This window comes from Embiotoca jacksoni, unplaced genomic scaffold, assembly GCF_022577435.1.
Source record: "Embiotoca jacksoni isolate LCO1_2020_lvr unplaced genomic scaffold, fEmbJac1.0.p SCAF_6, whole genome shotgun sequence".
Taxonomy (NCBI): domain Eukaryota; kingdom Metazoa; phylum Chordata; class Actinopteri; family Embiotocidae; genus Embiotoca; species Embiotoca jacksoni.
Genome location: NW_027185414.1, coordinates 18113205 through 18133608, shown reverse-complemented (window position 1 = coordinate 18133608; position 20404 = coordinate 18113205). Strand labels below are relative to the sequence as shown.

At 42.4% G+C, this 20404-nt stretch overlaps 1 protein-coding gene across 1 annotated transcript in view; it reads left to right on the top strand.

Annotated features, from left to right (window-relative positions):
• Positions 1 to 1433: 1433 nt before the first annotated feature.
• acsf3 (acyl-CoA synthetase family member 3) overlaps positions 1434 to 20404 on the top strand; it is a 34268-nt gene continuing 15297 nt past the window's right edge. The window contains exons 1-7 of the mRNA XM_069174359.1: positions 1434 to 1473; positions 2292 to 3087; positions 6633 to 6788; positions 10807 to 10961; positions 13017 to 13162; positions 18192 to 18289; positions 18829 to 18955. Coding sequence (XP_069030460.1) covers positions 2350 to 3087; positions 6633 to 6788; positions 10807 to 10961; positions 13017 to 13162; positions 18192 to 18289; positions 18829 to 18955 — 1420 coding nt within the window. The 5' untranslated portion in view covers positions 1434 to 1473; positions 2292 to 2349. The remainder of the gene's footprint in view (positions 1474 to 2291; positions 3088 to 6632; positions 6789 to 10806; positions 10962 to 13016; positions 13163 to 18191; positions 18290 to 18828; positions 18956 to 20404) is intronic.

Genomic DNA, 20404 nt, shown 5'->3' with positions numbered 1-20404 from the left:
AGTGGAGGGGAGTTCTCTGAAACAAAGGCTCCAGTTTTGTTAGGAACATGCCATCCTCGTTTGCAGTGTAGGGGGTTTGGGGAGGGAAGTGAAAACTTTTTGAACGTGTGCCATGTCTGTACCATTCTCTTATCTGAGGCCCGCGACTGCCAGCTGGCGGCTGAATGTGCCCACTTGCACTGTGATGATGAAGCCAGCCAAGCTAGTTGGCACACTAAGTCCTAGGACAGGCATGTGATCTAAAGCCAAACACAGCACCATGTGGGGTAGCTGTGTATTTGCCCCACTCTCCTCTCCCCTATCATGCCCACATCTCCGGTGAGCAGCTTCTCCACTGAATCTGCAGGTCTTAGGGCAGGGGTGTCAAACTCATTTTAGTTAAGGGGCCACATACTGCCCACTTTGATCTCAAGTGGGCCAGACCAGTAAAATCATAGCATAATAACGCATACATAACGACAATATTGCTCTTTGTTTAAATCATTGGTGAAGGTTTTTGGATGATAATCCCTATTTTAAGGTCTTTCTACAATAAACTAGAAACATAAAGACCAAAAACTCAGACATCAGCTCACTGTTTATCTGCCCCGGCTCTCCTCTGCAGATTCCCTCGCTTTGTGACGCGTTTGACGTCAAACGCATCACAAAGCGAGCAGCGAGCGCTGCTGCCTGTGGCACCGAGCGCTTCTTCCTCCGGAGCAGACGTCGCATTTACGCTGTTTTTGAAGCAATTACTGGATCGATTAAAAAAAAAATAACAAAACGTTTGTACTCATAAACCTCCATATTCTCATAGAAATGCAATTTATGTCTTTCTGTAATTTTCACACTTAGCAAAGTCATCCGGGGGACCGAGCTGGACCCCCTGGCGGGCCAGATCCGGCCCGCGGGCCGTATGTTTGACACCCCTGTCTTAGGGAGTGCAGGTGGCGGTGGATTTGCCAGTAACTACCAAGCTGAGTTAAGAACTAAAAAATAACGGACAACAACACAAGATATGTTGTAGATCTGTAATTAATAAGACAATTATCTAACACTGTCTGTCTGTGGGCCTGTAATAAAAACTCGTGGAACTCATTGCAATTACTGTGTTGCGTCTTAAGTAGCACATCAGATTATGTGTAACATTTAAATGTGACTAATATTAAAATAAGAAAAAACTAAAAAAGATCTAAAAAAAAAAAAAAAAAAAAAAATAGTACAGGCTAAAAGCAATACACTGTGCAGAGATGAGATCATGAAATCATGCTCTTACAGCGATTTCAATAAGTTCATGAAGTGAAAAATAATTCAGAGTAATCATTAAAATCACTAACAAGTATTTTAAAGTCTTACTTGCCTTCCAAGATCTGGATTTATGGCTTGTATTGTCGAAACGCAGGTAGGAACCATTCAAAGGACTGTTGTCTCATGCCGGAAAATGAATGCCGTTGCACCGTCCTTCACTACAAATTGTACCGGCTGTTGTTGTAGGTAAGGTGAACGTGAACTAGTTAAAGGATGTCCGCACAGCTGAACACCGGTATTAATAAATACATATTAATACGGGTGTCTGCTGTCGAAACGGGGGGTTCATTGTCCGTGTTTTGGTTAATGAGCTTCTTCCTGTCAGTTCCCGACATAAAGTGAAGAGTCAGTGACGGTCAGCATCCTCTGTGTGCAACAGCGTCAGCGGCAACAAACAAACAGCAGCAGCCACCTGGTTATGTTTCAGCGGGGATCGTCATCGTCAGCCCCCCCATTGTTTGATTCACGTGGTCACTGCTGGAAACCACTGATGCACACACACACACACACACACACTCTCAACCCATCTTAATGTTCACAGACGGGTCTGAGAAACGGGTTAAAAGGTGATTTTGAAAATGATATAAACAGATTATAAACCGTGGTGGCAATCAGATACTCACCTGTTCTGATGACAGAAAGAGAGGGTTGTAAACTGGAGGTGTTGTGTGTAATGAGTTGTATTACCTGGAATTAAAGATCTACATCTTGAATTTCTCCAGTTTGTGGCAATTTTTGGAAGTACTCTTAATTTTTCTGTCAAATCGTGCCTTTTTCCTCTTTTATTCAATCTGCCTCTGATGCTGTTCACAGATTACAGAGGTACCAATACAGCTAAACCAAATGTAGTGAATTTGAGTTAGTGAGTGCAATGCTAGTTGAATGGGAGCACACAAAGAAAGGTCCAGAGGCTAATTAGATTGTCCTTTTGATTTTGATTTGTGTGTGCTTCTTACTAAAACTAAGCTAAAATACCTTCTTTTTTTTCTTCTCGCAACTCACAGATATGAGCTGATGCAAGACACTGACGATGGAGCCATCTTGAGCTTCTGACTTCAGGTTATGAATAGTTCATTCTCAGCCATGCTGTCTGGACTTGTTGCTGCTGCCTGCCACTCTCTGAAGTGGACTTTGCCTCATTGGAAAGTCACTCTTTACAGAGCGTATTCATCAGCGCCAGGCCCGTGGATACGTGGATCTGTGATACAGAGAAGGGCTCATACGTGGACTACAGCACCATCATCAAGGATAAACCAGAAGCCAGTGTTTGCCAGAGCTCCAGCATTTGGAGAAAAGCTTGCTATCATCGACAGCAGTGGCAGGCACAGCTACAAGCAGCTGTATTGCAGCAGCTTAGGTCTTGCAAGTAGAATCAGTGCCGCCCTGAACTCTGACTTTGGGGGTCTGGAAGGGAAACGAATCTCCTTCCTGTGCGGCAATGATGCTTCCTATACGGTGGCACAGTGGGCGGCTTGGATGAGCGGTGGCACGGCGGTGCCACTCTACCGAAAACACCCACCGTCTGACCTGGAGTACATAATCTCTGATTCCCAGAGTTCGCTGCTGGTGGCGGCGCAGCCCTACGCTGAAACTCTGGAGCCGGTGGCTCAGCGGCTGGGCCTGCCATGCCTGACGCTGCCCGCTACCTCTGACCTGGGCGCTGTCGATGTGGAGGACGCACAAGAGAAGGAGTTAACCATCACAGACTGGGGTGATCGACCAGCTATGATCATCTACACCAGTGGTACCACCGGGCAACCCAAAGGGGTTCTACATACACACCGCAGCATCCAAGCCATGGTAAATACGGCCTTTTGAAGCACAATTACATTAAAAAAACACGTAGACTCGTACGTCTCCAGTTTGACAACAGTAAATATTTATCTGCAGCGAAAGAAGGTTGGTTCACAACTGTGACATAGCAGAGGACGGCACAGCTCGAACTATAAAGCTGTGGCTGCCCAAAATAAAGAGCTGTGTGAGTTATGTGTGAACCAGCTACAGGCTCTTTAAACTGTTAGGGTATGCTGAACCTTTTTGACAGCGGAACATAACGTTGTTTCTAAATTGTTCACTGGAGTTACCATGTCATCCTGTTTTAAATCATTCGCCTAATTTACATATATTACAGATTTACAATATTACTGACTTGTAATATTTTTGATATTTGCTGATATTGCTGAAACTATATAGTATAGTGCATATGTGGCTCAATAAGTGACAAGAGATTGCAGTAGAGAAATACTAAACTAGGTTTGAAGATATTGACAGACAGACCATGTCTCTATTACATAGTTTGTCCAACAGAGAACAAATGATAAATAGACATTCAACTGTAAATTGTCATGTTTAGTATGCATTTTGTTTACAAAATTAGTCAAAAATTACAATTTGCAGTTTAATTTACTTAAACGTGCCCTTTGAAGGCTTTGGTTTATGGCAAATGATGCTTAAACATCCCCTGTCAAAAGTTTTCATGAAATCACCAACAAGAAAGAATCACAAGTCTCTATGTCTTAATAAGAGTCACAGTTTTCTGTAGTGATGTCGTTCTACAGATGCAGACAGAGGTTGTGAAGTGATTATCCAGAGCTCCACAAAACTAACACGTGTAGACACGTAAAATGCGTGCAAGACGTGTTTAGACACCCACACAGATATCCGACTCCCTGATTTGCATCATTCCTCTTTTGTTTCAGTCAAGCTTCCTGAATAATCATTAATTTATGCCATTAAAGATCTCCTGAAGATTTTCCTTTGTATTTTTAAGAGAAACTGACCTACATGTTCAACAGTGTGGAAAATTAAATCACTCTGAAAGGAGGCAGATCTTCATTTGTCTCTGGTTGGACCGGGGAAATGAGTGAGTGAATAATTAAGTGAGTCTGTGTTTTCCTGGAAGGCAACAACATCAGGTTGTCAGAGTTCCTGGAAAGCGTTGCTGTCAGGTTCATTTAAATGTAGGTTTTTTCATTTTGATGTTGATATTTTGGGCAGTGAAATGCCTGACAGTAATGCTGCAGTGTTTCTAATTAAATGGGGGAAAAAAAGCATGTAAAACCCATTGCCTATAATCTAGTCACTGAGCTGCACTGTGTCCGTGTTATTGTGCATTATGAATAGTATGAGAGAACTAAACACCATCTGTGTGATCATATGTAGTGAAAGAGCACTCCGCACTCACCGACATGGCTACTGGTTTGTGTTACGGTTTCAAATACAGACTCTCAGAAACATGAACATGAGGTCTGATATCTGCGTTTATGCATGTTTTCTGCAAGTATTTTCAGCACATTGCGATCTGTTGAATCATTTTTCTCTGCTTGCACAAACATACAACGAGCAGGACACAGAACCAGAGCAGTATAATGCCGCTCAATATAACTCCAAGGTACAAATCTACAACAACTTTACAACTTTTCTCAAACAGCCTGTACTGATAGTGTTGCTCTATATTCCTCTATAATGTTACACTCAGCCAAAAACATGAAATTGTTTAAACAGAGACACAATTCCAGTTTACTCTCGAACAATATCACGGGAGAGCAGAGATGATGTCCAGAGTGTAAACCGTCCATCATCACCACATCTGTTTTCAACTCAATAGAGTTTATCGGGAAATTTGTGTCTCTTTCAGAAATACGTGATTTTGAGCTTTATAAAAAGAACTGATTTTATTTGCCGAGGAGAAATTAATATTCATAACTCATTATTTTTTATTCTTGAAATAACTAGGGGCTTCAATTCCTGTGAAATAGTTCAGCAGTCCTCTACTTACAATGCAGTACTTGTACAATATGACAGCACTTGTAATTTCATATTAACCGATAATAACTGATGTTATTAGGATGTTGTAAATCAGAATACACAAACTAAACTGAAACACTGCTGTCGAACTGTTTTCAGGGATGTATGTTGCATTTTTAAGCTCTTTTTATTGTTTCGTGCTCTTTTTTTTTCACCTTCCTGTGAGTAACTGTTAAAACATATGATGATGTGACTTCATGCTGAGATACACTGATTCAGATCAGCTTTAATGATAGCAGTAATCTACTTTTCAAAAGATGATAGATAAACATTAGATTTTAGTGTGCTTTGTACGAAATATTATCTAGGCTCAGTTTGCACATCACAGTGAGAAATCACTGTTGAAGAGGCAAATACAGATTGCTTCTCCAACAGGAGCCTCAGTGGAGTACGATGCGGAGAGATTATGATGATTTCAGTTATTATTATGCTCCCCAACTGCAACCATATTCAGGCTACATCCACGCTAATATACAGTTGTTTTAAAATGTAGAACTTCGCACCCCGCATCCGCACTACAGGGTTTTTTTTTTAACCCCAGAAATGTACACTTTTAGAAATGCTGCTTTGAACTCTGGGATTGTGTTTTAGTCTGAAAGGGGAAAATGGAGACTTTAGAAAACGATGATGCGGACACTCACATTAGCTTGCTGATTTGGTCTGATCAGTTATGACCTGTCCTTCATCACGCCTATATCACTTCACCCTTTCCTGGAATGAAACAAACTACATCAGCCCTGACAACCAGCTATTGATTCAACATGGCTGGCAAATCATATGTGTTGCTGACCTTGTTGTCTCTGCTAGCAGCTGTTAAATTCTGCATTTTATAATGCGACTACTGCCTACATACAAAGAAGACAAACTACTGTTCAAGCAATTTGCAACAATTTACCTGTCCAGCGGCGTTGTGTTAGTACGGACCAAGTGATTATTTCTGAAACGGCGCTAAAACACTTGCATGGATGAAGATTATGTTTGTTTCAAAATGCCGTTTTAAAATGAAACTATATCAGCGCGTACGAAGCCTCAGTAATCCCTGGGGTCCGACGTCATTCTTGCAAAAGCAAGACATTTGAATTGAGATGTGGATCTAGCACGTTAGGAGAAAATTCAACTAGTAAACTGCATCACAACACCACAACAGCATAGGATAAATCAAATCACACATGACCCGACGAGTTCACCTGTCTCGAGGTGACGGACCAAAATCAAAGTTTATTCTATTCATCCATAAAAACATGTAAATTATAGTGCTCCCATTACAAACTGTAAGACATTAATACCCTAAATTTAAACCCTATCGTTGTTGATCTCTCTTTAGCTTTCAGAGCATACCGGGACAATGACGAAGAATTTAAATAAGTCACAAAAATCAATTGTGCCCTCTGGAAGCGGACCAAATGATGGCTTAGAGGAGATCATTGTCACAAATGTGTGCAGCAGTGGAAGCTGATTGAGGTGATTTATATTAAAGACGATATGACATGACGGCAACGCCACCCTTCCTTCTGTCCTTTCCCTCCCTCCCCCTTCAGGTCCAGTGTCTGGTTTTGGAGTGGGCGTGGTCCAGAGATGATGTCATCCTCCACACCTTGCCGCTCCACCACGTGCATGGCATCGTTAACAAGCTGCTGTGCCCGCTGTGGATGGGCGCCACCTGCGTCATGCTTCCTGAATTCCAGCCTCAAAAGGTCTAATGTGCACTCTGTCTCTTTGTTCTTCTCCTTCAGTGTACTTTTCATTAACACATCTGAAGGGGCCCTTTACAGCTGGAAGCCTCTGGAGCTAGCTTGACAGTGAAGCTAAAATGTATTTCAGATTTAGAGATCTTGTATGAACAAGGTCCTGCTGGGTTGAAAAAGACTCTCAGCTCTTTCCAAATCAATCCCCTTTTTCTCTGTCAGTGTTTCCCCTTCCCCTTTTTTTTTTTTTCTTCCTCCTTTCTCCTCGCTTCATGTCTTCTCCCTCTCTTCTCCTTCTCCTCTTCCCTCCCTGACTGTCAAACTAAGTGTTTGGGGCTCAGTGATGAATTGCCCTGTGTGGCTTTGTATCTGACCAATGCCGACTCACGGCAGGGGCTTAAGCAGCAGATCAATCGATGAGCTGACATTGAAGGATGATAGTGCTTGTTTGGCCCAGAGAAAGGAGGGGAAGATGGGGTGCTAAGTGTGTGTGTGTGTGTGTGTGTGTGTGTGTGTGTGTGTGTGTGTGTGTGTGTGTGTGTGTGTGTGTGTGTGCGTGTGTGCTTTTATGGAAGTGTAAATGCACATGTTTTCTAACGTACGTGCGTTTTTTCTTTGTCAGTCAGGAACTCCACAAATTCATGGCAGTGAAGGAAGGTTGCAAAAGAAAGATCCTCAAAGGACATATGTAGTGTGTCTGTCAACAGGGGTATTGCTACACTGTTAGAGCTATCAGTATTCAAGGGTTATCACTGACCTTGTGTACCAAACCACAAAACCCCTTCTCTCACCCTTAGAAAAAAACCTTTATTCTCTTCCTCCTGAAGTTACAGTACATTGATGAAGTGATCGATAGTCTGTCTCTTCTATCCCCTCAGATCTCTGAAAGGTAGCCTAGGCAGCAGAGGCCAGCATTGATTTTTGTCCGATTTTGCCTGGAGATAGTGACAAAAATTCTCAGTGCAGGAATTGTGATCCAGTAAATCACAGATAAGTCTATTTCAAGTGAGCTGTTGCAGGATGACGGGAGCAGATCGTCTTACTGGGATTCACGCAGCAGCTCTGATCAGATTTACTTTATTTACTTGAATCCCTATTGACTACTTCATCACAGCAACTACATGAACGTAATATCACAATCATTGCTGAGATATTTCTCGAGAGGGAGGGACAAAGCATCAGTTTATTGTGCTGTAACAGGCAAAGGCATTTTATTAAGTTGCCTGATTGATGGGAGAACTGCTTGGAAACACAACTGCCTGTTCTAATGTAATATTTCATCTTGCAATATGAGGTTAGACAAAACGTTGGAGGGTGAAGCGTTTTGTCATTATTTGGCAGGATGACAGTGTCACTCTATACAGCAGGTTGATATTTCTTAGTCACCCACCACTTTGGTTCATACAGAAAGATCTCAGCAAATATTTGATGGATTCCCCTGTAATTTTCTGCAGACATTCATGGTCCCCAGAGGAGGAAGCCTACTGGCCTCAAAATCTTTCTTTATCCTGCAAAATATCTAAACTTGAACTTGATTTGTTGGTATAATATTTGGTACAGTCAGTCATGGTCCCCAGATGATAAATCCCATTGGTTTTGGTGATCGTTAGACTTCTCATGCGAAACATGAGATGCCCATCAGCCCAAAACTAAGATTTGTGCTTAGAACTGCACACTAAACTAAACTAAAGCTGAAGAACATGGGAAATATTACACCTGCTAAAAGTCAGCATGTAAGCATTGATATTGTGAGCTTGTTAGACTGCTGATGCTCATAACACTGTTAGCAATGTACAATTACAATGTACAATACATGAGTTTCTGTACTAATCAAGCGTCAAGAAACCATGAAGTTACTCATTGGTTTGTGAACGGCCGTTCCAAAGCCTCGAGTTTAGTATTTTGGCCATCCGACTCTATCTGATTGGAAACCCAAGGAAACTAGGCCCCGCCCACCTATTGCAAAAACCTGACTGACCCCAGGCCTGTCAATCAAACAGACCCGCCCCCAAACATAACGCTTTTTGACACAAGTCACAGTACAGAAACATTCCTATTAACATAATATAAAAGACAAATTAAATGTTACTACAAATTATGATAGCTGATCAAAGAATGAGTAAACTGTGCTAAAAATCTGACTGAGCATCAAAGTCAACTTTTTATACCTGACAGGTTTTAGTAAGCAGGGCTGCTGACACATTGACATTCAACAACTAGTTCTTCTCAGGAAGAATTGGCAATTGTACTGGAGTCCCATGTTGAGAGCAGGGCTGAGCAGCTCATGAAGTTGTTTAGGATGCAGGCCGTGGCTCTGGGTTCTCACCACATCCTGTCCCCTCGGTGGAGGCCGGCTCTTTGACGGACATAAATTGCCTTCCTCTCCCCTCTAGAGTGGACTTGGTGGAAGCGCTTCACTGCACTTGATAGACACCACCCAGAATGGTCAGGGCACACTCGGTTAATAATCCTTCACTCTGCACCAAGTTTCATGCCATGTGTGTACAGGTGAGCCGTAGATGCCCACAATTCTTTGATCAACTCTGAATGATATTGTGGGATATTAGATTGGAATATGATTAGACTGTTAGCACATCTTCATCATCTCAGTTTTATTTGTCTATATATTTCAGTTGTGTTTGTTTATTGGAGGCAGAGGAGGTGAGAGGAAGATAATTCAGCAGATAATGGATTAGGTGAGTCTGTGATGAGGTCGCACAAAGGAGAAGTGGAAGGAAGAGTTTAGAAATTGCTTGCACATTAAGAAGGATGTGGTGTTACTATAGGTGAGAGCGATGATGGGAGAGACTGCATTTTTCTGTGTGTGTGTGTGTGTGTGTGTGTGTGTGTGTGTGTGTGTGTGTGTGTGTGTGTGTGTGTGTGTGTGTGTAAGAGAGAGAGAGAGAGAGACTGCACAGGCAGCGAAGCAGGAAATTACGAAATGGAGAGAGAAGGTAAGTGAATGTGAGATAGGGAGAGAAGAGGAGAGGGGAAAAAGAAAGATGAAGGGAAGATGTAGTGTCAAAGATGAAAGTAGAGAATGAAAAAGGAGCACTTGTGAAATGGAGGTAGAATGAAAGAAGAAGAAGAAGAAGAAGAAGTGAGGATAAGTAGACTGAAAGGGGAGACAGCTGGGGAGGAGCATTTTGTCTCCCCTGGGGGGGAAGAGTTGTATGGGGGGGGGGTGACGACAACTTAGAGAAGCTGTCGTTCACCTTCACTTAATTCATGCTGTCGTCCCATCCTCCCATCGTCTACTGCAATGTACCCAGACTGACTGTCTGTCTGCGTGTGTGTGTGTGTGTGTGTGTGTGTGTGTGTGTGTGTGTGTGTGTCTGTCTGTCTGTCTGTCTGTGACTGTGTGTGTGTGTGTCTGTCTGTGTCTGTGTGTGAGAGAGAAAGAGGGATGAGGTGGAGTGGGCGGGGCGTGTAAAATGGCTTTGTCCTTGAACAAGTGAGTTTATGTGATATTCAAACGGTATTTTTATACGTGCGTCGGAGTTCACGATGCATGTTTATGTCCATTAATGCCTGCGTGTGCTTAAAGCTGCATGCTGGATGCAGTAGAGGACACGAGTGGTTCCTTCTGTGACAGTCAAAAAGCACATTTGTCAAAAAGTAGCTGCACAGACGGTCTTTTAACCGGCCAGCGTTACAGCTCTGCCCTGCGGCGCTCTGCTGTTTTCCTCCTCCGCTGACCTTTACAAATCTGGACTATTTTTTTCTCATCTTTTTTTGGCGTGGAGTTGACAGGTTTAATATGAGGCTGCTGTCTGGACTTCACTCTGCCATTTACGTCAAATAAAGGGGGAAAAAAATACCCTTTTTTTTCTATAGCATGTACTAATGGAATGAATCTGGATGTAATAATTTAGTTTTCAATGGCCCTCCTTTAGATACTCTCCTTTTTTGTACGCCTCTCCTTATCTCCGTCTCTTCTTTCCTTTTTATTTATATGTTGTGCTTCTCTCTCTCTCTCTCTCTCTCTCTCTCTCTCTCCCACCCCTCATCCCCCCTCACCCTCCAGGTGTGGGAGATGCTGCTGCGCTCCAAGGCTCCCATGGTTAATGTGTTCATGGCTGTGCCAACTATTTACTCTAAGCTCATCCAGTACTATGATCAGCACTTCACACAGCCTCACGTGAAGGACTTCATCAAAGCAGTCTGCAAAGACAGGATCAGGTACTGGTTGTGGGATCAATGGCAAACATTTTCCTCACACGCAGAAGTATTTGTGCATATGTATGGATGTGTGCTGAAAGGTGACCAATTATGGGAAAACATTTTGATAACTACTGAAAGAAACATAATTAAAATGTTGCGCAAAGGACCTGAACACTGAATGCTTTAATGCAGGGTGAGAGTTAATGTGTGGCTTTCACTCTCCATCCAACCTCCATTTCAAAGGGGATATTTGGAGCTTAAATAAAGAGGAACATGAGAACATTAATTATTAATGCATTTGTAATTTTTTTTTTTTTTTTGGTCTTACTTCAATGGGAGATAATTATGTTTAATAATCTATAATTTGTAATCTTTGGAGGATGCACACAGGAAGTTCAACTGTGTTATGGAGTTAGTGAACTGTTGTAGCTGTGAACAGTTCCTGTCTGCAGTGTGCTGAATAATGTACAGACAGAGTTACAAACATTAATTGTGATCGACATCAGAGTCGATGGGAGGAATGTGAAGTCACGCAGAATCCAAACAAATATGTGTATCTGTGTGTTCAGATTGGTCTGAGTTTAAGTGAAAACAAGGAGGGCCTGATTTCCTAAGATCTCAAAAAAAGGTACTAAATTGCGTGTTCCTTCCAAAAGTTTGCATTTATTTTGCACCCGTTTTGCGGGTGATTTACTGAGTAATTGCGTCACTGATATGAGGTCCAAATCGCTCTATTTAAATGAGGGGTTTGCGTGTGGTAAAGTGGCTTAATAATAAAACGTCGGCAAATAAAAGAGGAGGGACGGTGGATGAGATCCTCTAACAAACACCAATCAGGTGAATTAGTTTCATTCAGTGTCTCCTGAGTGCTCGTGAACCTGATGAAGCTACCTGTGAATTCTGCAGGACTCATTCAGGATGTGACAGCTCACCTGAATAACAGGACTGGTGGGATATCAAGCAGAGACACGCTGGAACCACCCAGAGGCAGCAAAATGCTGAGTTGGAACAAGTTTTGACTTTGCTAGTGTTTTGTGGCTCCTCCTTGTTGTTGGCTGTCAATCATCATTCAGTTCAGTCAATAACTCAGAAATTTCATCGCTGGACAAAAGATAATTTTTCGCTCTGTCATCTAAAAAATGTTGTAACGGGTGTAAAACCACGTTCTCGACGTATTATTTGGTTTCCTGCGTCTCCTTCTCACCACAATAAAAGCAGTCGTCTCTCCTGATGTTCGTCTGATGAATATGTTTCTTTCAGTCCGACTAAAATACACATCAATTCAGTGTCCTTGAGCAAGACACTGAACCCTAAAATTGCATCGGTGTGTTGTAAGTCGCTTTGGATAAAAGCGTCAGCTAAATGAAATGTAATAATAATGTAATCATATTTTGCACCTTCAAGCAGAAACGCCCAATATTAGATTTGATGCAGGCAAACACGCAGAATGGACAACGTGTGTTAAATTGCACCTTTGAAAGACGCAATCCTCGCTGCACGTCCTTAGTAGATCTGCTTGGACAGTTATTTTGCGGGCGGTGTGGAGTTTACACGTGATTTTACACACGCAGACCTTCAGTAAATCAGGCTCTAAGAGTTTGAAAGGACCTTAATTGCCTAAATAAGTGTGTATCACAGCCACTGCTGCAGCTCCAACTGCTGACCATGTGGGTAAGTGGGCCAAATCAATGGGACAGACTACAATTACTAACTTCCTGTTGCTTTTAGATAAGCAGCGTGCATCTGTTCCTTTCAACTCATGCAGCATCTTCGCCTCCACCTGCAACTCTCCCTCACAGTTTGAAAACTTCTCCTTTAATGAGTATAACATATTTATGCTTCATATGCTAAGGCCCTCATTCACCAGATCTGAACTTAACTACCAAAGTTTTTTTTTTTTTTTTTTAATGTTTTTTTTTTTATGGACAATATATTCAACCAGAAGTGTGGAGCTTTTGCATTCCTAGTAATCTGACAAAAATTTTCACATCAATTCTTTTTGCATAATATAACCTAGAAATGTATTATCTGGAGCCCAGAGTGTTTCCCTCATATCCTGCCTTCTCTCTTCAGGCTCATGGTTTCGGGCTCGGCTGCCCTCCCTCTTCCCACTCTGCAGCGCTGGGAAGAGATTACAGGACACACACTGCTGGAACGCTACGGCATGACTGAGATCGGCATGGCACTGTCCAACCCTCTGAAGGGCCCACGCATCCCAGGTATTAGGTTTGATTAAGTGGATACACTTCCACACCCACACGCACATACAAGTAAACTGAGGATTAAAGTAAACTAAGGTCACACTCTCACCAGCTATTTTTCAGAGTTGTTTATTCTAAATCCTTCAGATGTTAAAACACTAACCCCACTCAGAGAGCAGGCCTCGGTCCTCTTCCAAGCAAACTGTGGTGAGGTTACAAGCCAGCTGCTGGATCAACACCAGAAAAGAATGCTTTTTAAAGAAAGGGCTTGACATCTGATCAGCAATTATTTAAGCTTGAAAACCCTTTTAACAAGGGAAACATTTTCTTGTGTGCTTTAAACTTGTGTGGACACCAGTAAAGGTAAATTACTGTAAAGAATACAGGTAAATATGGATGTTGTTGACTTTCAAAATGCTAGTGTGAAATTTGTAGGCGGTGGGAGGAAAGAATAACATCAAAGTGACTTCTTATGTCTGTTGTTGCTGCATAGTAATTAAGCTCTACATGTAGTTGGCATTGCTTTTCAGAATTTGGTAGATTATGGTTAGCAATCAGTGAGCTTGTAATCAGTGATTTCTCCCACTGTGTTTACAATGAAAATATTTGTTTTTAAATCTGAATCTAAAACACAGGCAACATTTGCAAAATTTGACAAAAATCTTCTAGACATCTAGTATTTCATCTGGACACTATAATCATTGTTTCATCATACTTTTCACAACACTATTTCAATCTGTAGCCGATTCTAAGATGTTTTTGGGATATGTTTCAGCAGATGGACAAGAAAAAAGTACAATCTTTCCTCCATTATCACCCAGAGCTGCAAAGGAGATGCAGTTTCTGTAATGAAACCTTGTTTAATTGAGCCAAATTCTGACCAGAGAAACAAAATCGTTGGCGTGACCCAATTGGCAACCCACCACAACGTCTCCCACTTTGTTTGTGAACTGTCATTTTGAAGCCTCGAGTCTGGCATTTTTGGCTGTGGCCATCTTGTTTTTTTGGAGCCAGAAGTGACCATATTTGGATGAGCTTGGAATGAGCAAGGGTTGGATCTCACTGAGAAGCAGATACCACTGACCACCCGGCTGTCGCGGAAATACGACCGCACTCCAGGAAACCGCCCCAAACATACCGCCGTTTGAGGCGTAATATCGAATTAATTATGGGATTCTTTTTGGAAGGACGACCAGAACAATAAGCACAAGGACAACATTTAGCGAATGACGATTGACTTGTGGGAAACAATGTATGGACTTAATATTTGATGGGAGAAGTTAACACTTTTTTTTGAAAGGGAGTCTCTTGTAGCTAGAGGCTTTTTGGAGCAAACCCCTAGCGGCCAATTTCTTCTTCTTCATCACGTATCTTCCAAACAAATATCTCTGATATTACTCTTCCTCCCTCACAAGTTTGATTGAGCACTTCAGCTTTGTGTTATGTTTTAATCATAGGCACTTTTCTCTGGTGTGATGTCAGGTAAAACCCCATGATCCCAACTACACCTCCCTCACACATGCCAAAACAAAGGCAAGGTTTGGAAATGAGGTCAGACTGGTGCTGGTTGCTTTCTTCTCCTGTCCTCCCCCCTTCTTCTCACCCCCCCTTCTCCCCTCCCCGACCCCCCTCCTTCCTTTTCCTGTTCCCCAGCTAACACTTCCTCTTACAGGTAAATCTAATTAGCTTGCAAGTGGATTGGGTAATCCTCTGTCTGCTGTTTTGTTGGTGTATTGTTTTGTTTGTTTGTCAGGGAGTGTTTGGCATAAACTGAGCTGCCTGTGTTTGATTCCTCTCAGGTGGTGATTAAGAATGGCTTTCAGAGGTCTGCGGTTCTATTGATGTTTCCTCTGCAGCACTTGTGGAAGATGTGTGAATGTTTGTGTGCATGTGCACTTATGTAGGTGTGAGCTCGTGGCTGTTTGAGTCAGTGGGTTCCTGTCTTGTCTTTAAGTAGGTTAAAATGGATCAATAGCAACCGCAGGAAACACTCGCAGAAGAGTAGCGGAGTGGGGTCACCCTTCCTCTCCCTCCCTCTCTTACACACACCTACTTTCTCTTCTTTCTGCCCCCCCTCCCCCATCACCCACCCAAACTAAGTAGAAGACCACTTACCACACCTTATTGATAGCAATCTTATTAATAATTTTATTCTGGATTTAGGTCATCTAACTGGCCTGATTTTGTTGTGCAGCTTACAGTTTGGTGGGTTCCATATTAACAGCAGTGTGCCTTTCTAGGTCATATTGCCCTTGCTGAGATGTAAACATGTGAGATTAGTTCATCCTGGTTCTTTTCATCTCATTATTATCTATCTGCGGCTCCTTTCATCTTCCTTTCTCTTTTTTGTCCTACTTTACAGCCTCTTTTTTTCTTTTCACAGACATAGAGAACAGATACAATGTCACAGCAGCCTTTTATTAACTTCTTGGAAGAACAACTGCAGAACATCCTTTCTGGATCTTTGTCTGCACTCCACACAGACCTTCTCTCAACCAGCATGTGGGGGTTATAACCTGCCCTTACTCCTCAAAATGGCACTCAATCTTGTTGAATCCTTGTGACCAGAATTTTAAAAGTCTTCAGAATTTCTTGAGCTACTGATGTGAGGGAGAAAAGAATGATGACAGAGGAGGGCATTGAGAGACAAAGAGATTCCAGGAGTTGAACCGTAAATGGATTTTAGAGGGTTTGTCACTGAGGAAGAGGAGACTATCTTTGTCATTTTGTAGATGGCAGTTTTTTTGCTCAATAGGGTGAAGAACTCCAGGAAGATTACCCAGAAAAAAAAAATAGATAGACTGAGAGATTTAAGTTTTGTAATTTCTTATTCAAAAGTTTGCTTCAAAAGATAATAACAAAAAATGTTTTCATAGTTTTGGCCAGTTTCATTGTATTTACAATATTAATTCTAATATCTTTAAATATGGGAACATGGCTAATCAGAAGTTTGATGGATGGACAGAGGACAGCACAATTATTACCCCAACTTGGTTTATATTACATGATGACATTTAAGTTGCAGTTGAAGGGTCTTAGATGACCTGGCTAAACTCTGATCTTGTTTGCAACCTGTCTGATCACTTGTTCCCAGTGTTCCTAGTTCTCATCAATTATATAAAGAATAATAATAATTAAAAAAAAAGACACAATGGTCCTGATCCGGATGATCTGGATACAGGTTTTTTAAGTTTCTCAGTGACCCGCCGGAGGCTAACAAATCTGGCTAAACAATATACATTAAAGGATGTAAGCAATAGGTGTGTGCATCTTGAGTCCTCAATGATCTATATGGGTAACCTCACTGACAGGACAGCCTGGGGACGGGGAGCGTAGGGGAAATCCTGTGTGTGTTAGTGATAGCATGTGCTGTGATTGACTGCAACAGGATTACATTTGCTCTGCACCTGCCATTTTCCCAGTCGAGCCTCTGAGCTGGCAGGCCACAGAGAAACTCGTGTTTATCAAGCTAACAACAACATTCAAAATATCTCTCTCGAAGCTAACGAGACATCAAGTTGATTGTGAAAATTGCCAATTCCAGAGTGAATGGATGAGCAGGTATTCATTTACTTTGCCAGCTGAAACAAGTAATAAACAAGAAATAAACAAGAAATAAACCAATGTACTATATCCTTTAGTATGTTAAGTGTTCTGAAAATACTTGTGTTGCACTATACAAATAAAACTGATTGGAATTGTACTGGCTGCTGCCTGGAATTGACTATAATGAAATCAATCTAAAAGGACTCATGGTAGAAAAGAGCTACTATGCATGATGTGTTGTCACTCTTTCCTCTCTACTATGCTGTGATGTGTATAATATACCAGCCCCACATCATGCTGAATGTCTCTCTTAACTTCTTCCCTCAGTTTGTCGTAGTTTGGGATGCAGTCGTCATTATAACTTGGCAAGATCCTGCTTTTCTCACCTCCTGACTCAAACCTGTTTGTTACCCAGATTCTCCACTGAGAAACAGTCTAGTTACTTTTGTGGTCAGTTGGTTTTCATATTGATCTAATCAGCACCAGACTCCCAATCAGGACTGAAGCTGATTAGATCAATATGAAGTGAGAGAATCTTTCTTTAATCAGGACCTGACCTGCTCTTTATTGGGAAAGCAGTAGTCTGTGAAATGGCATAATGGCCTTCAGGCAGGCAGGCAGGGAGGCATGCGCGCACGCACGCATGCACACAGACACACACACACACACACACACACACACACACACAGAAATGACCACTGAGACCTTCTCTGTGCATCCCCTGTGCACTCTTTGCTTTAATTACTTAACTCGGGAGGTCACACTTTTACACACACACACACACACACACACACACACACACACACACACACACACACACAAAGACGGCGACTGAAGGTGATGTCAGTACATGTGGGATTTTTCAATTTGTTACACATTCTTTACTCGTTTCTTATTTATAGCTTTACTTAAATATTACTGCAGCTCACAGTTATGAACACTATTTTTGACACTGAGTGCTTGATTTATTTTATAACTTGTTAGCTCAGTCAGAAAAATTTTAAGCGATTGTGCTTCAATAAAGGAAAAACCTTGTCAAGCACTCAGCAGTAGTTAAGACTGAAGGACTGAATTCTTTATCCAGTTCCTTTCTTTTTTCTTTTTAGAAGCAGCATGAAACAAGTGCAAACTGAGACAAATGTCCAAAAACTTATGTGGTGTTGAGTCTATGTTCGTGAAAACAGCTGGATCAGGCTTCAGCCAGAAATCCCCTTTACTGTCTAAGTAAGCTGACTTGTGGTGACTGAGACGAATGGTTCTCTCTTTAGTGTTTTACAAGCTCAGCAAACCATTTAGTGACCAGTTATGGCCTGCAGACAGAGGTTAACACCATCTTGGAGAAGAAGACACCCGCTCGGCTAGAAATCCTAAACTAACAGTTATTAATGGTTCATTGATTATTATTAAGTGTTCAACTTCTGTAAAAGGACCCAAAACTCCTTCCATCCTACTTCACTTCTATTTGTGCTCACAGGCTTTCTTTGCGTTTGCATGTCGACAGGGGCCGTAGGGTTGCCCATTACCAGTGTGGAGGTTCGGATTGTCATGAATAATACAATCAACACCGCGATTGTGGAGGGGACTCACAAAGAGACGCAGGTAAGCAATACATTAATAATTGTAAGGGCATTTATCAGCAGGCAGTGGATAGCAGAAAAGCAGAAATACACAAAGAGACCGAAGCAACAAAGACAGCTGAAATCCACAGAACAACTGCAGCAAGTTCTCCAAGATACATGGAACAACATTTCAGCCAAGTACCTTGAAGAACTGTGTGCAGGTGTACCTTCGAGACCTGTTATTTTACAGAACACAAGTGGTCACACCAACTAAATATTGATTTGGCTTTTTTTTTTTTTCTGTTAACTGCAGTTAGTATAAACTCTTCACGTCATTATATTTGAAAGCATCTTTACTTTACTTTTGGAGCTTTCTGTGCCATCTGATGTATTTATTACTCATGAAAATAGTATTTTGGCCTTCTGCATGCAGGCTGGATTCACTTTACCATTTGTCTTATTGCTGTTCTTGGCTTGTGCATCACCCAGTAATCAACTAGATGGTCATTAAAGCATTATTCTGGCTAATTTAAATAGTCCTAAATGGTCTGTCTTTCTTTCTCTCTGAATATGCTGCAGGTACGTCCAGGTCTGGAGGGCAAAGAGGGGGAGCTCCTGGTGCGAGGTCCATCTGTCTTTAAAGAGTACTGGAACAAACCTCAGGAGACCAGAGAGTCTTTCACTGATGACGGCTGGTTCAAAACAGGTACCAAACCCTCCTATTCTCCTTCTCCTGTTCTTCTAACTCACATCTCAGCGGTGTGCATGTGTTGGGAGTAAATTCTGCCACTAATTGCGACTACATTTTTGTCGTAGGGATTTGCAGGAGGAGGAAAGATGTCAAAAGATGTTTTTCATCTGTGTTGCAGACTGCACTTTCAGGACATGATTTAAACACTTAAAAACCAGGAGGCCAGTCCTGGAAGCACACACACACTTACAAATTTAGTGTGTGTGTGTGTGTGTGTGTGTGTGTGTGTGTGTGTGTGTGTGTGTGTGTGTGTGTGTGTGTGTGTGTGTGCGTGCGCGCATTTTGGGGGACTATGAGGGAGTGATAAATGGACTATGTGTGTTTTTGGTACTGCAGGGCATTTTTCCTCCTAAGTGGTTGTGACTGCTCTGGGTCTTGAGGAACCAAGTATTGCTCTCTCGCTCTTCCTCTCCCTCTCCCTCTTTAGTGTGTGTGTGTGTGTGTGTGTGTGTGTGTGTGTGTGTGTGTGTGTGTGTGTGTGTGTGTGTGTGTGTGTGTGTGTGTGTGCGGTAGCACAGAGGGAAGCTGTCATCAGAGGCTTTCTCTCCCTGCAGCCCAGCACTTTTCTGTTTGCCCCTTACCCCCCCCCCCCCCTCTCTCCCTCTTACCCCCCCACGCTTTACTGCAAAGCCACCAGGAGACAGGCATTAGGTTGGCATGGGGGAGGCTGAGGGGTTTCAGGAGGGAGAGCAGAAGCAATTGGAGCTTTGAATTGTCATGTAGACGACAGGAAATAAGAGCCAGAAGCAAAAGAGTGAGGAAGTATTGAGCTTGGAGATGTGGTGCTGGAGGGGTTAGAAAGAGTCAGCTACAAAGGCTGAGAGTGGGGACGGACAAGGTAGGGATGGGGAGCTGGTGGTGGTGGAGTGGGATGAGTGGAGGAAGGGGGGCAGCAAGGAAGGAGCGAGTGATGGAGAGTGAAGCAGGGCGAGGCAGTGGGAGAGCAGGGCAGAGTGTGTTTAATTGGCTTTGCAGGCTGGAAGGACAGAGATCCAGAGCACAGCACGTTGCTGTCACACTCCATTACAGCCACTGGCCACATAATGAGAGCCTGTGCAATCAGCTCCCCACAGACCGGTCCCTCAAGCCGCACACACACACACACACACACACACACTGTGGACTACTCGGTAGGAAGCTATCAAACACGAGCTTTGCCCACCCAGCTGCCTGTGTTCCCTAATTCCAGCTTCAACACACACATACACAGGTGTGAAGTGGGAGGAGGTTTGGGGCATGCAGGGTTCCAGGAGTGAAAGACCTGTTTATTTTTTTGCTTTGATAACGTGAGGTAGAAATTGAAGCAATTTCAAAATACAACTCTTATCGTTGGCATCAATGATTCAAACATGAGCAACTGAGTTGTAAATCTGTTGTTTTGGATTGAAAACTCAACTCGGGTAC